The 16147-nt window shown below is 39.7% G+C and overlaps 1 protein-coding gene across 5 annotated transcripts in view; it reads left to right on the top strand.

Moving 5' to 3' along the window:
• Nucleotides 1-16147, top strand: part of MGAT5 (alpha-1,6-mannosylglycoprotein 6-beta-N-acetylglucosaminyltransferase) — a 141726-nt gene that overhangs the window by 107191 nt on the left and 18388 nt on the right. For all 5 annotated transcript variants that reach the window (XM_064156052.1, XM_064156033.1, XM_064156036.1 and 2 more), the window contains 2 exons: nucleotides 7063-7212; nucleotides 15824-15970. In XM_064156052.1, coding sequence (XP_064012122.1) covers nucleotides 7063-7212; nucleotides 15824-15970 — 297 coding nt within the window. The remainder of the gene's footprint in view (nucleotides 1-7062; nucleotides 7213-15823; nucleotides 15971-16147) is intronic.

Raw genomic sequence — 16147 nt, 5'->3', positions numbered from 1 at the left:
AAGGCCCTGTCCAGCCTGGCCTTGAACGCTTCCGGAAAGGGGGCATCTGCAACATCCCTGGGCAACCTGTTCCAGTCACTCTCCACTCTTACTGTAAAGAATTTCTTTCTAATATCCAGTTTAAATCTATCCTTGTCCAGCTTAATTCCTTTAGTAACTTTTAAAAAGAGTTTCTGCATGCTGACTGGCAGAGAACTCTACTGATTTAGTAAGAGATTTCCTTGTACAGAAGGAATTACTATAGCAATTTTGTTACAGTTATGTAGTTAACACTTTATTTCCATCTTAGATAATTTGTTCAGTGCAGAGTTACCACTTCCTAGATGTGAATCACTGAATCCTCTACAGACCCATTTATTAATTCAGTGCTCTGCATTGAGCACTCTGTGACTGGCGGTTTGAAAGATTCATATTTGAGCTCCAAAAGACATCATCATCTCTGTGATTCGCCACTGTAAAACTGTTACAGTTAAATGCTGTGTCTGTTAATCTGTCTCTCAATGTTGTTGTATACTGAGTCCTCCAGCATTTTTTGTGCTGTCTTCTAGTTGTCTGGTAAACAGGATTTTCCTTACACAAGGATATCTTGAAAAGTCATTGAGAATGCAACAGTTCTCAAAACCAGAGATTTTCCAATCTTATGTTTGTGTCACAGTCTCAGTTGTCATATATTGCATATTGTGCTAGTTTGAAGCAAGATAGAATGTTTTGGTAAAAGAACTAGATAATGGGCAGTGAAAAGGTAAACAATGGTTGTGTCTTCTTCCCTCATCAGTCTCGCTGAGAGTTCTGGGAAGAAGAAGGAAAATATTTGATAACATTCTCCATTTTGTCTCTCACTCTTCCTTGAGCTTCAGACCTAGCCACATCTCCTTAACCTCACTGCCACTAACCTTCCTTCTTATCCTCTTGGCTGCACCTCTATTCTTTTCTCAGGATTTGGGGTAAGGTTGAGAGGGCAAGGGGAGGTGTTGGGGTGGTTTGAGAGCCCCTCCTGGGGACTTAGGTTTCTGGGAGGGGAGTTGTGCTTCTGTATTGTTTATCCTTTGTGTATTTCTGTATATAACTGTATATATTGTGAATATATGCTTGTATATTTCTGCTAGCTGTAAATAAATAGCTTAATTTATATTCCTGGAGTCCCATCTGAGTTAGCTGGGGCAATTACAAAAGTGTAGGGGGGCAGATAAGATCCAAACCATCACACATATCCACTGGATTTTGGCTTCCTTTTGACTTGACAGTTGGGCAAATAAGGACCCAAATATTAGGACTTGTGGTGATACGCATTAGGATATACACAGGGGTCTGTACCAGCACTTTCTTTCCCAGGTTAACGTATTCTAAAGCTCTATAAAATCATTGTCTCCTGACTTTTTCAGTGTAAGAAAGTGACACGAGGTATTTGAGCTTTGAGATGAGTTTTGCAGTTTGTACATTCAACCCATTAACCGATTTAGGACTCTGAATCAAGCTTTTCTGTCATGTAGTTTGCCTGTAGTTCTGCTTATGTAGTGCTTACTTTCATTCAGCAATTTATTTCTGGCATTCTGAATTTCTGACCATTTCTCAATGGTTTAAAATTGCAAAATATTCAGGTTGCCTTGAACTGACAAACTGATGGTAAAGCAGAGTTAATTACCACCAGGAAAAACAGCGTTTAGCACTTAATACAGTGTGTTTCTACCATGTCGTTTTGTGGCTTTTATACTTAAATTTTTCACCCACCAAGCTTTCAGCCCTTCAGACTGAGGCTTGTCAACATTGTCACAGGGATAGACTTATCAGACAGTTGTCATTTGACTTTGATGAGAAAGGCCTTATCATAATGCTTTTAAAAGTAGGTGGAAATAATTGATGAACAGTAATAACAGTTCTGAAGTCAGTAATCACCAAAAAGTACTTTCCCTAAATGGTATGTTATTTTAGCTGCTGAAAAATTGCTTCAGAAAAGGTTAGTGTGACTGTTACTTACCATTAGACTTCCATTTTGATTTTCAGGGGAAGTAATTTGCCTCTTTTTTTCCCCAATGTGGTTGTCTTTCGTGCTCAAAATCTGTATTTGTAACATGGGCAGCAGACATTGGTGAATAATCTGTTACAAACTCCTCAGGGAATGTTGATTTTATATTATTAGCCAGCAGCCCATGGTCTTTTCATCTTGAATTCATTTTGGAGAAGGTAAAAATCTACTTTATAGTTTCAAACAACTTTAGATAAAAGATTATTTATATCTCCACCCAAGCAAACAAAGCCAGGAAGTGGATTAACCCTTGAAGGAGTGTTGATATTTTGCTTGAAAAACACAGCTCTTGATTTATTTGCTTGTAGCCTTTCTATTTATGAGTGGCATATTTTCTAGTTCAGTGATTTGAATGTTTAGAATTGAATTATCTGTTCTGATTATTTTTGTGAAGTAACTAATTACAATACATACTTCTACCATCCAAAATAAAACTTTTCTACAGGGGTGGTAGAAATTCAGGACTACTCAAATGCAAAAGGAGACAAATGTTATTGAGGTTTGTGCGAAGTATGAGATGCTAATAGGATTTTTGTGGTACTATGTAGATGATTATGAAAGTTGCTTTAGAGTTGAGGGGGACAAAGGATTGATGGAAGGCCACAAGAAGGTCACCTGGGAGCCTCCTCTTCTCCAGACTCAACAGCCCCAACTCTTTCAGTCTCATAGCAGAGCTGCTCCAGCCCTCTGATCATGTCATGGCCCTTCTCTGGACACGCTCAAGCATCTCCACATCCCTCTTGTCATAGTAGCTCCAGAGCTGGATGCAGTGTTTTAAATTTTGGTCAGCCCTAAAGTGGTCAGGCAGTTGGACTGGATGATCATTGTAGATTCTTTACAATATTTATTTTCTGTTTTTTCTCCTTACCAAATATGTGGGTTGTCCTGGAGGCAGGGAGTAAATCAGGACTGGTTCACTGACCTGTGTGGAAATTAGAAGACATTTGATGCACTGCCCTTGTTAAGCAAGGCTGCAGCATTTTGTCATCACTGCAGTGATGGATTACTTGTGAAACCTGGGAGAGAGCCTCACCAGGCTGAACAATATTTCCAGCTTCATACTATCCAAAGCATGCTGTATCTATAACAAGACAACAATCAAAAGGAAGAACCTGGGGGGAAGAACCAGGGAGGTGGTGGAGTTGCCGTCCCTGGAGGTGATGAAGAAAAGCCTGGATGAGCCAGGGCTGGGTGCCAGGTTGGACTGGATGATCTTGGAGGTCTCTTCCAACCTGCTTGATTCTATGATTATTTTGTGGATTGTGCTTCTGAGGTTTTGCTTGGGCTTTTTTTTGTTTGTTTCCTTCAGAAAGATAGACTTTTGTAAAAATTAAAAACAATTGTTTTATGTACAGGGAACAAAGGAAAGATGCTGCTTTCGATTCCAATTGTTCTTTAAAAACTTTCTTTGATTAAAACAAAGAAAGTTGCCCTTTGGAGGACGAAAGAGTTTTCTCTGCTTTGTCTGTGGTTTTTATTCACGTTTTACTCTTGTGGTTTGAAAACAAATTCATAGTTTTTTTAATGTATTGATCATTTTACTTATGCTTGTCTATCTGTAAGGTTTCCTTTGTGAGGAAAAATCATTTCTATACAATCTATCCACAGTTTACAGTAATTACCCTTTCTTGTAGAGGTGGAAACCCAGCAACACCAATTAAAAGTCCATGATTTTTCTAAATATTTTGAGTGGACTAATTGATAATATTTGGGATGCTAAATGCTTTATATGTGGGTTTAGACTGATTCAGGAAAGCAGTTGTATGAGTAAGTAATGTTCCAAATTAAGGTTATAGATAATGTTTTGTTTGCACTTCTGGAGGTGCTTAAAATGTGCTGATTTTATGATTGCTTTTGCTTTGTCTTCCTAAACTGTATTGGTTTGTTGTATATTAATAATCTGTATTGTCATCTTAGTTAATTAAAACGTATTAGACTTGGTTCTAGCAGGAGGTTCTTCAATATGACAGTGGAGGGACTCTGGAACAGGCTGTCCAGGGAGATTGTGAATGCCTCCTCCCTGGGGGTGTTTAAGGCCTTGAAGTTCTGGGCCCCGCAGTTCAAGAGGGACATAGAACTGTTTGAGAGAGTCCAGTGCAAACCCACAAAGATGAGTAAGGGAATGATGGAACATCTCTCTTATGAGGAGAAACTGAGGGAGCTGGGACACTGCTGCTTGGAGAAGAGGAGACTGAGAGGTGACCTCATCAGTGTTTATAAATATGTAAAGGGTGAGTGCCAGGAGGATGGAGCCAGGCTCTGCTTGGTGATGTCCGTTGACAGGACAAGAGGCAATGGGTGGAAGGTGAGGCATAGGAAGTTTCATGTAAACATGAGGAGGAATTTTTTTCACTGTAAGGATGACAGAGCCCTGGAACAGGCTGCCCAGGGGAGTTGTGGAGTCTCCCTCTCTGGAATTATTCAGAACCCACTTGTACGCATTCCTGTATGATCTGCTAGAGGCGATCTTGTTTTGGCAGAGGTATGGGACTGGATGGTCTTTGAAGGTCCCCAGGGAAGTTGGAGGAGATGATCTCTAAGATCCCTTCCAACCTAAGCCATTCTATGATTCTATGATATTAGTAATATTTATTACATGTTGGTGTAGCTGTAGCAGTTTAAGTAAAAGCTCTCCTTCTGCCCCCCTTACAGCCCATCTTCCTCCCCCTAGTACTGTAAATGCAGCATGGAACCTTGTTCTTTTCATCCTGTGATAATATGGTTTGGGGTTTTGTTTGTTTGGCATTTTTTTAATCCTGTTCACAACCCCATTAGGTTTTTGTTGACATCACAGACAAACAGGAGACCTGTGAAAATGTTGTGTTTCTTTTGGTGCATTTTACATTCATCTTTGAAAAGGAGCTAATAAGGATAGTTCAGATCAAAGATTTATCTAGTCCAGTATTCTGACTGTAAAACCAGCCAAAACTTGGTGTCTAAGGAAGAATGTGAAATCATGCATGTTTCACAGCCACCAGAGACAAGGTTCATGGGCTGCTTGGGCAGTAAGTTGTTTATATTTCTTCATTTGTGATTATTGATTCTTTTTCTTCCGTAATTGCTTTTTTGAACCTGTATAAAATCTTCAACAGCAGTCCTACACCCATTAAAAAAAAAGAATCCAGGAACTATTAGAAAGTCTGTAAAGACTAAATAATTTTAGTGTCAAATATTTCATTCTAAAGCAACCAAATACTCCATGAAAGGTTTGTAAAATTACTGTTTAAGTGTTTAAAGTAAGTGCCTGCAATTTTAGGTAATTCTGGGTTTGTTCTTTGTAGCTGTACTTCTCATATTTTCCATGAGTTAGAGTGCATTCATGTCATCGCTTTGTGTCATATAAGCCAAAAACATCTGAGGCAAGCGCATTAGTGTGCTTACTGTAGGCAGGTCATGTCAGCAGTACCTGTGCCTCATTGCTCAGAACACTCCACCCTCACTCCCAGACTCTCATTGCTCAGAACACTCCACCCTCACTCCCAGAACACTCCACTCCTCACTCCTCACTGCCAAGCAGGCAGGTTAAGGTACACCCCTAGTAGACAGACCACTGCTGCTTTAGAAACCAGACCAGCCTACTCCATTTATATTTCTCATGCACATTTGCAAAGAAAAAGTTTTGCAATGGATTTTCTCGTGGCAAAGCAGATGAGCTTCTCAACAGTTTCCAATTATGCCATTTCACTTTATGAGTAATGGGAGGAATACCTCTTTCAGAGTAACTCAAGTCTGAAGTAAAAGGAGAAATTAAAAATGGAGAAAATGGAGCAAGCTTTTAGTTTTTTAAATAATTAGTGTTAATTAGCAATAACAGCAGCTTCATCAGACAAGAAAGCACATTTGTCTCCATTTATTGGCTCTTTTACATAATGCTTAGCCCAGGACATTGTCTGACTGGCACAGCCTTGGCATCACTACCAGAACAGGGTGATTTAATAATGAGGCAGACAATCTACTTGATCACAAACAGTATCTCCGTCAGAACAATCTAAAGCCAGAAGCCAGTTGTTATGTGACATTTCATCCCCTGTGTATTCAAGTGTACACGGACAGTTAATGTAGCATTCTTTGAGGTCTGATACCTTATTGCCTCCAAGATTTGAAAAGCCAGGATTTTCACCAGTCTGCTTGCCCTTTGAATGAACTTCAGTAAAACTGGTGGCTGTCTTTCACACAGGGCTGGGTACACAATTTACATGACAAAAATAGTGAGTGAAAGTAGATTGTTTTTAAACTGTCATGCTGCCAGCAAGTACAGAAACTTGTTGCCTGATTTTAGAGCTATTACTTAGACTATGTGCAAATATTGAGGGAATGTCTCTCTGATCTGTGCAGCTTACCGGCTGTAAATAGACTCTCCAGCTAATTGCTTTAGGAATGCTAGTAGTCTTTACAACTTAAAAAAACATATGGCATTGAAAATTAAAGCAATTCTTGTTTGCAAACTACAATTATGTACTATTTTTTGGTGGGTTTTTTTTTTTTTTTTTAATGCAACGTTAAAGTTATTGCTTTTCTTTGGGCCTTTTCCAAAGTGCCTTTAAAACTTTAGGTAAGTGGAGTGTTTGCAGGTAATCTCCTGAGACTCAGTACTAAGTGTTTAGATAAAGATGTGTTTTCAGTTATGCAGTTGGCAGGAGTGTGTCTTGCTATGGTGAGATTCACAAGAGGATAATTACTAATTATTTTGCATCTCTGCAAGAGTGAAAAAATGGTATTTCAAAATGAGGTTTTTTAGTATTTTTAGACAAAGTATCATCAAGGCATGCTGAGACTGGAACTGTCTGATGGTTACCTGGGTTTTGTCCAGTTAGTAATCAGTCCTTGGTATTTAGTTCTATTCTGTGAATGGAGGAGCTGTAGTTTTCTGCCAATCTAGTGGAAAACAGGAACTAACCATGTAATGAAAGAGCAAATAGTGTAGAAACTGTTTAAGAATGAATAATCTTCTCCTCGTGGCTTTTGTGGCACCATCGCAGATTGAACACTACTACTTGAAATGTATAAAGACTGAAAATATTTTCTTGTTGTTGTTACAGGATAAGAAGGCTTACCTGGATGTCATTCACACCTATATGGAAGTCCATGGAACTGTTCATGGGACGAGCACCATTTATATTCCCGGTTACGTTAAAAACCACGGTATACTCAGTGGGCGGGATTTGCAGTTTCTTCTGAGAGAAACCAAAGTAAGTTTGGCAAGAGGGAATGTTGGCAAAAGCAGCAACAGACAGACAGTGTCTGAAGTGCATGCTTTTCAGTGAAAAGCATTGGAAAAGTAGATGGTCAAATGCAAAGAAGCTTGAGGGGTCTTAGTGCTAGGAATACATTTTTCGTTGTGTCCGTGTTTGTGGATTGACAGCTATTATTAGGAAATTGAGATGACAGCCTGCAGTTGGAGGCACAGCTAACAAGCAGCTTGAGAAATATGGATAAATGCATTTTTCGTTTTCTTAAGTGTGATATTCAGCTCAAGGAGATTATCAGCTGAGAACATGCTTTCTCTTACATCCCTGATGTGAAAGTTAGGTGATAGCTGATAGCTCTACAGTTGGCACGTTTGCTCTGCCCTACCAATGACTTTAACCTAGAGCAACCCCACTCTCTGGGGGAGAAAAGAAGAAAAGCAAGCACTTCATTTGCCATGCAGTTCCTTCCTCTACTTCAGTTGTACAGAGAGAGTGAGCAAAAGACTCTGCTTTTTGTAGTGTGCTTTGCCTGTGGCCCCTTAATCAAGGGAGCTCAAGATAAGGGACAGTATATACACTGAAGTAAAAGTACTTTTGTCCCTGTAGTTAGGATGCTTTGTGGGGGTTTCTGTGCCATTCTCGTAATCTTTGTTGCACTCTACAACTTAAAAAACGCTTGTTAAATTACATTTTAATAGGATATTTAACTTTCAGTTTAAAAAAGTAATAGTTTCTCTGGTAATATTAGCAAAATGTGTGGAGCTGCACCACTTACTTTCCATGGTTCACAGTTCCTTGCTGTGCACTTCTACAGAAGAATCTATTAAAAAAAGAAAAGGAAAAGGCAAGCACCTCTCAGTCTTCCCACACGACTGCAGAGACCTCCCTTTTGAAATATTTGGGAAAATAATGGTAATTTGACATCTCTGTGTGACAGCTGTTGGCAAATTATGCCTTTCTACAGGCAACCACTGTGTGTATGTACTCGACGCATACAGATACCACATAATGTTGCAGATTAAAATGTCAACATTTATTTTTGTCATAGATAAGACTGAGATTACACAGCTTTTGCCTGTGTGGAGTACAAAATCACGGTGTTAATCATAGCACTAATGTGGGAAGCGTAATGGCATAGTAATAACCTCAAGCACAAACAGTGACTTTCTTCTAGGGAAAAAAAAAAAGTGTTCTATTTGCCAGAATAGTAAAATAAGCTAAAGGAGTTCCAACAGAATTACTGAAGTCTTTAAAAATTATGAAGTACAGTTCATGATAGTAATTGTGTTTGAGTAAGTCTTCCTCTAATTCTTTATTAAGCATCTTATATGTATTCTGCTAAAGAGCTTGATTTTTCAGCAGCAAGCAGATAGCTCATGGAGTTATTATTGATTATGTTTGTTGTGCTCTAGGATGCAGCATAAGGACACAATCAGTTTAGGACAAGTTCAAGTTGATACATAACCATTATACAGCTCAGCACGGTGCAGTTTTATGAGGTTTGCGACACCGGAAGGAGCCAGACTATTTTCAGTCAGGTTTAATTGCAATATCAGATGGAAGATAGAATCTTGTGATTGTGAGGTACTCATGAGATCATAAATTGCTTATATTTCACTGAATGTTTTTAAGGAAAGCAGGGGTCTGTGCTGTACTGTTTGCAGTCTTACAAGCATTTTAGATTTGTACAGGTTTTTTAGTGCTGCTGTAGTGCCTTGGTTTTTGCTTTGTCATTTTGGGTTTTTTTCTTCCTTACATTAAGGGAAGTCCTTTGAAGATTCATTGCATTTCTTAGTAGATGGCACTGAGAAACACATCGGCATGTTTCAGAGCTCTGTATCAAGAAGCCAGTGTTTTTACCACATTATTCTTTGATAGAATCTTTCTTAAGGAACTTTTTTTAATAAGGTTGCAAAGCTTATTTTCCTAGGGGTTTTCTAAGCTTTTGTTAGCAGATTTGCAACTGACAAAAGCTGTTTTCATTTTAAGGAAATTACTTATTTATGATGCAGCCAGGCTAACAAAACTTTGACCTGATAAGTAGCCAAGTGTCCATCTGCTTTTCCTAATACTTGCTGTTGTCAAGCAAATAGAAGCGCCGTGCTTCAGATGTCACAACAAAGTGAATATATGGCTTACATGAATTTTGGTGGTTATTCCTGTCTAATCCTATTCCATTACATCAAGTTTAACAAAAAATAACACAGGAGCATCTGGAGATTGAAACTGAGATTTACAGTCTAATTCATTTTGTGCTTTTTCAGTTGAAGGTGAATTTTGGGGTTGTTTTTTTTCTGTGATTTTTTTTTCTCTCTAGCTGATGTTTAGTATCTCTTAGGTGTGCTGGCTGTTCTGCCTGAGCACATGGTTGCCTCACACTCTTGATCAACAGACCTATTTGCTCTAAATCTTCTTGTGTGTACATTCACAGTCTCCGACTTTGGTACCTCTAAGGGACAATACTTCAATGTAGCTCAGCAGAAAACACCACTCACCTGTCTCTATTGGCCATCTGCTGCCTGTGTGGGTCAATTGTGTTTATATCAAATGGATTATGGATTGAATTGCTAAAGTAAGTGCAGATTTTCCACAAAAATCAAACTGACTTGAATGGAGGCTTTGTGCCCTGGGTAGCCTCTGGGTGTGTGCACATGCATCCATTGATCTTCAAGGACAGTTTTTAGTCTTAATCACTTTAATTGCTAGGCAACGTGACCAGAGCCCCATAATGAATTTAGTTATGGGGTTTTGTCACTAGATAATCGTTGTTCTGAAAGTAGGTGAATAGTCAGAGCTGTAGCTCCAGAATGGTAACATCTGTGGGTACAATGCTCACTTGAACCATCTAGGCCTGCTGCTTGCTGCCTCTAAACAACAAACTTTGGTTTTAAGCATCCAGAAACTTTCAGACTTTCTCTAAACATATGTGTCGAGGCCTGAGGACTATAATTGTTTTTCACTGCTTGTGATTTCAACATTGCACTGCAAGTTTTTGTTAGGTTAGATGACAAATGATCTGCTTTTTAGAACCAGAGCTAAATAATAATTCAAGAACTTTAGTGTGTTCAGAACTGTCAGTTTATGTTGCACTGTGTAATTTTGCCCTTAGACAGGGAAATACCAGTAGTCGACAGCTCAGGCATGATTCTCAATCAAGCTTTGCATTCCCAAAATGTATTTGGTCTCTCTGCAGTAGTTGGTATAGGACACAGTTATTCTGAAAAGCATGCAGCTGCCATTTCATTCTGATGTGTATTATAAAGCAACACGATTCAGAGTAAGTGTGTTTTCCAAGCAGGAGGAGGCTATTTGAGATTCATCATGGCTAGTTCAGCTGTGTAGTGCATGACAAAAACGAGACATGTCAACAGTTCCTAATGAGAAGATGTAAAGCTATTCATCACATCAGAGGCAAATAGGATAGGCAAGCTGGCAGCCTTCCTGCCAACTTCTCTGGCTTCTCGCCAAGTAGGCAGCTGGAGAAGTTGGACCAGATTCTCATGAAAGAACCAGCACTCAATTCTTGAGAAACACTTCTGCTTTCAAGAAAGTTTGAGATGCAACTTTTTACTTTGAGTCACTGCGAATTTTTGAGGAAATCTAAATTCTTTCACAGTTTCTGAATGGTGATTTTTAAATAGGAGCCACACCCTCTTTAGACAGCTGGGGGAAAATCCCATTGCAATGTCGTATAAGCAGAAAGAGGAAAGCAACTTCTTTTTTTTCTTACTACCTTTTATGAAGTAATAAATTATTTACTTCCACACGCTTCACAAAATCAGCTGAAAAGACATTTAACTGGCAATTAGGATTGACTTTTCCAGAAAGCATTTTATATTCATGAGAAAAATATATCAGGATAGTTAACCTTTGCTACAATTCTCTTTCTGTAGTTTGGAAGAGAATGTTTAAGTTTAGTGAGGAAGCATGCTAAAGTGTCAACCTGACAGAATAAATTATATAAAGCACAGTAATGTCAGAAAGGGGAGAGGAGGAGAAAAACAGGTCCAGTTTATGGCACTAGAGCACTTAGTCTCTGGAATATGAAATATTTCTCTTAGATATCCAGCTAGTCGAAATTGCAGTCAGTGAAGTAAAACATTCGGTCCTTATTTTATACTTCTGGCTATAATTTAGGAAGCTTGTTTGTTCAAGTACTCGTTTTAATGATAGTCCAATCTGGTGCCATAAACTCCACAAATAAATTTCTTAGCATCCTCTGAAAGTCAGTGGTTTCCAGAAAATAAAACCAAGCCACAGTGTTTTTCTTCGTGGGAGCAGTTGTGACTTTTCATGTCAGAGAAGTCTCCACTTAGCTACTACACCATGAAAGGAATGCTTGCATTATAATCAGAAAAGAATGATGTCTTGTCTGGTCTGATGCTTGGTAGCCAACAGAAGAGCTTGAAATTCCAAACCGGGGGTTCAGTTCACTGCAAATGCAGAAAAGGTTCCTGAGGAGCCTTTCTTATGAAAACTGAAGTGTTGCTGCTTAAGAGTTTTAACACCTGCTTTATTCAAGTAGACCAAGTGAGATTGCATATCAGAATCCCCTGGCTTGATTCATGTGAGACACACCAGGGTAGCAGACCTTGCAAACAAGGAAATGGTTTAGGAAAGCAAACAACACACTGCTATTACTGTGACATTTTACATCTGTATTTATTTGCAGTTCTATCCTTTAGATATACTTCTGTATTGTAAGTTTCTCCTGGCAATCACCTTGTTATATGGGGCTCTGTAAGCTAATGCCTACTGTGCCCACTTAAAGCACTCTGTGAAAAATAGTGGTTCTGCCTTTCAAAAACATTTGAAAGGTGAGAAAAATGCTGACACACAGACCATTAAAATGTTTTCAAGCACTAATCAAACAGTAAAGTATAAGAAAAATCTACTCTGCATAGCAGTTCTGCTGCAACTAGCACAGCCAGACCAGAGCTGTTTATGAACTACAGATGTTACTGGCCTTGTCAGATCAGAGCATCATAGAATCAACCAGGTTGGAAGAGACCTCCAAGATTATCCACTCTAACCTAGCACCCAGCCCTAGCCAGTCAACTAGACCATGGCACTAAGTGCCTCAGCCAGGCTTTTCTTGAACACCTCCAGGGACAGTGACTCCACCACTCCCCTGGGCAGCCCATTCCAATGCCAATCACTCTCTCTGGGAAGAACTTCCTCCTAACATCCAGCCTAGACTTGCTCCGGCACAACTTGAGACTGTGTCCCCTTGTTCTGTTGCTGGTTGTCTGGGAGAAGAGACCAACCCCCACCTGGCTACAGCCTCCCTTCAGGTAGTTGTAGACAGCAATGAGGTCCCCCCTGAGCCTCCTCTTCTCCAGGTTGCCCACCCCCAGCTCCCTCAGCCTCTCCTCACAGGGCTGTGTTCCAGGCCTCTCACCAGCTTTGTCACCCTTCTGTGGACACTTTCCAGTACCTCAGCATCTCTCTTAAATTGAGGAGCCCAGAACTGGACAGAGTACAGATGTGGTGTTTTGCATTATAGAATTTCAGCCATAGAGTGAAGGGGTTCTCTGTATTTAGCTGTGTTAACAGACAGCGTCCAGTAAGAAAGCAGCCCAAAAAGCCATTGTCAGCACTTGATGTGGTGGAAGCAAGAACTTACATTGCTGTCACTCAATAGTGGAAACAGTCTGCACCAAATCTTTGTCATTTTTTTGGACAAAGCCTCATCTTCCACACAGCCTCAGCTGTGCTGGGGATGGATGCCTGCTTCAGTGGTGCCTGAAAACTATTGCTTGATTCTTCTGCTTTTTTCTCCTTTTTTAACTTCTTTTTCAATTAGTGACTTGCTGTGTTTGTTGCATACTTTTAAGAAGTACCTTGACATACCATTTTGGCCTTTCTGGAAATGACAAGCTGCATGTAATTCAAAGGATTAGCAAATTAGAGCATCATAAAAATGAGTTACAGAAATGACCTTTATTCTCTAATGCTTGACTTTTTAATTGTAATGAATGTGATGTTCATGAGACAATTAAGATATTCCTGAGTTTTGCACTTTATACCATACAGAATATTAGCTTCCTAACCAAGAACTGTTTATAAAGGGCAATTTTCAAGACCAGAGTCTAGACTCAGTTTGGGAATTTCAGCTGACCTGATTGAGATGTGATTTTGGAGGGTTGAAAGAAAGAGCAGGGGGAGCTTGTGGGCAGCTCTGAGCCAGGCTGCAACCTCAGGCCAACAGGCAGCACACACACAGGCACCGTTCTAGCAGTCAGACACATTTTTCTTTCTTCCTTCAAAGACATGGTGCTGCTTGGAGGTAAGGTTGGAAAATGGATGTGAAACAGGTGGTAAGCTATTTATTATAGATTAAGTGTTGACAGTGTGCTCTGTGCTGTCAAAACATAAAACCATGTTTCTTTCCCTGTGGAGCTTCCTCCCAAATAAACGGACCAGACACAGAACTGTTCAGCAGTGCACAGCAGCAGTTTATTAAAAAAGTGAAAAATGAAGCAAAGAAACCAGCATCCTCTCCATAACAGACAAACACGGGATCATAGGAGAATTGATACTTCAGATGGTTTTAATTGCTGGTTCTCAGCTGGTTTTCTGCCTGAACTAAGGAGTAGTTTAAGTAAATAACATTATGTGTGCAGATTACATTAAATGGTTTCAGTTCTGTAATTGATTATTTTCAAGAGATTACCTGTCTTTATCCCTTTTGTGAGATGAAATTTAGTGTTAGGGCAATGAAGATGATCAGAGGGCTGGAGCGCCTCCCCTATGGGGACAGGCTGCAAGAGCTGGAGCTGTTCAGCCTGGAGGAAAAGCTCCAGGGAGACCTTATAGCAGCCTTTCAGTACCTGAAAGAAGCCTACAAAAAAGCTATGAGGGGACTTGTAGTGATAGGATGAGAGGGAATGGACTGAACTTGAGGAGAGGAGGGTAAATTTAGGCTGGAGATTAGAAAGAAATTCTTTACAGTGAGGATGGTGAGGCACTGGAACAGGTTGCCCAGGGAGGCCATGGATGCCCCCACCTTGGAGGTGTTCAGAGCCAGGTTGAATGAGGTCTTGAGCAGTCTGTTGTAGTGGAAGGTGTCCCTGCCAATTGAATTAGATGATCTTTAAGTCCTTTCCAACCCAAACTATTCTATAAATCTGTGTGCTTTTTTCTGATGCAAAGATATATGTATCTTATGCCATATATAATGTCCACATTTAGATAATCTAGCTTTAGTGGAAAACAGCCTTCCAGATTTTTTTTTTTGTGTGTGTGAGCCCTGGAGAGTGTCCTTTAAGATTTAAATCTGCAAGATAGCTGAGAAACTTTCTGCAAGTAGGTGGCTTTTTTAACCTGAAAATTGAAAACTTGTAACATCACTATTCAGCTTCATGCAGTGAAAATTGCATGTCCTCAGCTATGCTGGGGAGTGTTAACTTGCTGTTTAAAATGAGCCAACTCAGATTTTATCCTGTCGGTGTCATGGGTCGGAGAGGATAGATGCTGCAGTGCCTGTGCATGACAATACCAACTACAGGTTTATGCATCAATGTTAAGATCAGCTCCTAGAAAGAGCCTTCAGTTTTAAATCTTTTATTCAAAGGATTCACTTCCATGTTGCAGCACATTTAAAACAGAATAGTATAATTTGCCCTCTTTGAATATGTACATCCTGAATAACTGATTCTAGTAGTTAGGAAGATTGCTCTTTATTTTCTTGGAAAAAAAGTGATACTAGCTATATATATGCATGTATGTAGAGAGAGATGCCTAGATATAGATAGATATGTTAGATCATACAGCAGTGCTGAGAAATTGCTGCTACCAGCCAGAGCTTGTAATTCTCCCCTTCCTCACACACATTCAGATACAGATGGAAGAATCTTGTCTTTAATTCAGGGTTTTAATTATATTGGGCCAGGAAAGGGGTCAAGGTCCAAAGAAAAGTCAGACAACTCTGGAAAAAAAATTGTATTTCTTGACCTTGGCGAAAAGCTCTGCCTTTTGTAGAGCACCTGGAAGCTGGGCTGATGCAAGAATAGCTTTGGGATGCTTTTTTCCTCCTTCGCTTTACCTTGGAGGCATTGGACTCTCAATCCCATGGAAGCTTTGTCTGCCTATAGGTACAGCGTCTTCAGCTGCCGTTTGCTGCCATCTACTGTTTTAATTGGTAGTCTTAATCAGCCGGGCAGGAGCCCGTTCCTACTGGCAAAACAGGATGGGGAGAGGGGAGAGAACACTAGTGTAGCTGTTTGAGGTTGCTGCGGTAAAACCTGTACCTGCAGGAGAGCCTCAGCAGTTTCATTTCAACACCAGTCAAAACACCAAATTACTCTTTTTTAAATATTATTTCTCAGGGGAAAAAAAAAAGATTGAAAGGGTCTGTTGTTGTTCAGCTCCACAAAAAACCACCTCAGCTCGTTACAGAAGATTATTGTCAAATGTCTGTTGCAGGACATTCTGTTACTGCCTGGGGAGGAGGGGGCGAGCTGCTGAATTTCTCCCATTTTCTTCTTAACAATACATTTTTTTAGGCTGGTACATTTAGAATGCATCATTGTTTATTTTCAGTTAGCTCTTAGCATTCAGGTTTTGTAAGGAGCAAAGCTTCAGGCAGCCTTTGTTTTCTTTTTTTCAGCTGTTCGTTGGTCTCGGATTTCCATATGAAGGACCAGCTCCTTTAGAGGCTATTGCTAATGGATGTGCTTTTCTTAATTTAAGATTCAACCCACCAAAAAGTAGCAAAAACACAGAATTTTTCAAAGGCAAGCCTACACTCCGAGAGGTAAGCTTTGTCAGTCTTGCTGATTTCTTCATTGAAAGTGATTGTGCAATTTTTTTTTAGTGAAACAATACAGGAAAAATGCTCATAGTTCATTGCAAAAGGGATGCAGCTATCATTTTCTTTAGCCATTTTGGTGGTATTATCAGCCCATAATTTTATAGGATAATCAAAACGTTT

The sequence above is a fragment of the Pogoniulus pusillus genome, chromosome 2, assembly GCF_015220805.1.
Source record: "Pogoniulus pusillus isolate bPogPus1 chromosome 2, bPogPus1.pri, whole genome shotgun sequence".
In the NCBI taxonomy this organism is placed as follows: Eukaryota; Metazoa; Chordata; class Aves; order Piciformes; family Lybiidae; genus Pogoniulus; species Pogoniulus pusillus.
Note: the sequence above shows the minus strand (reverse complement) of the source record. Positions and strands in the feature narration are given on the sequence as shown.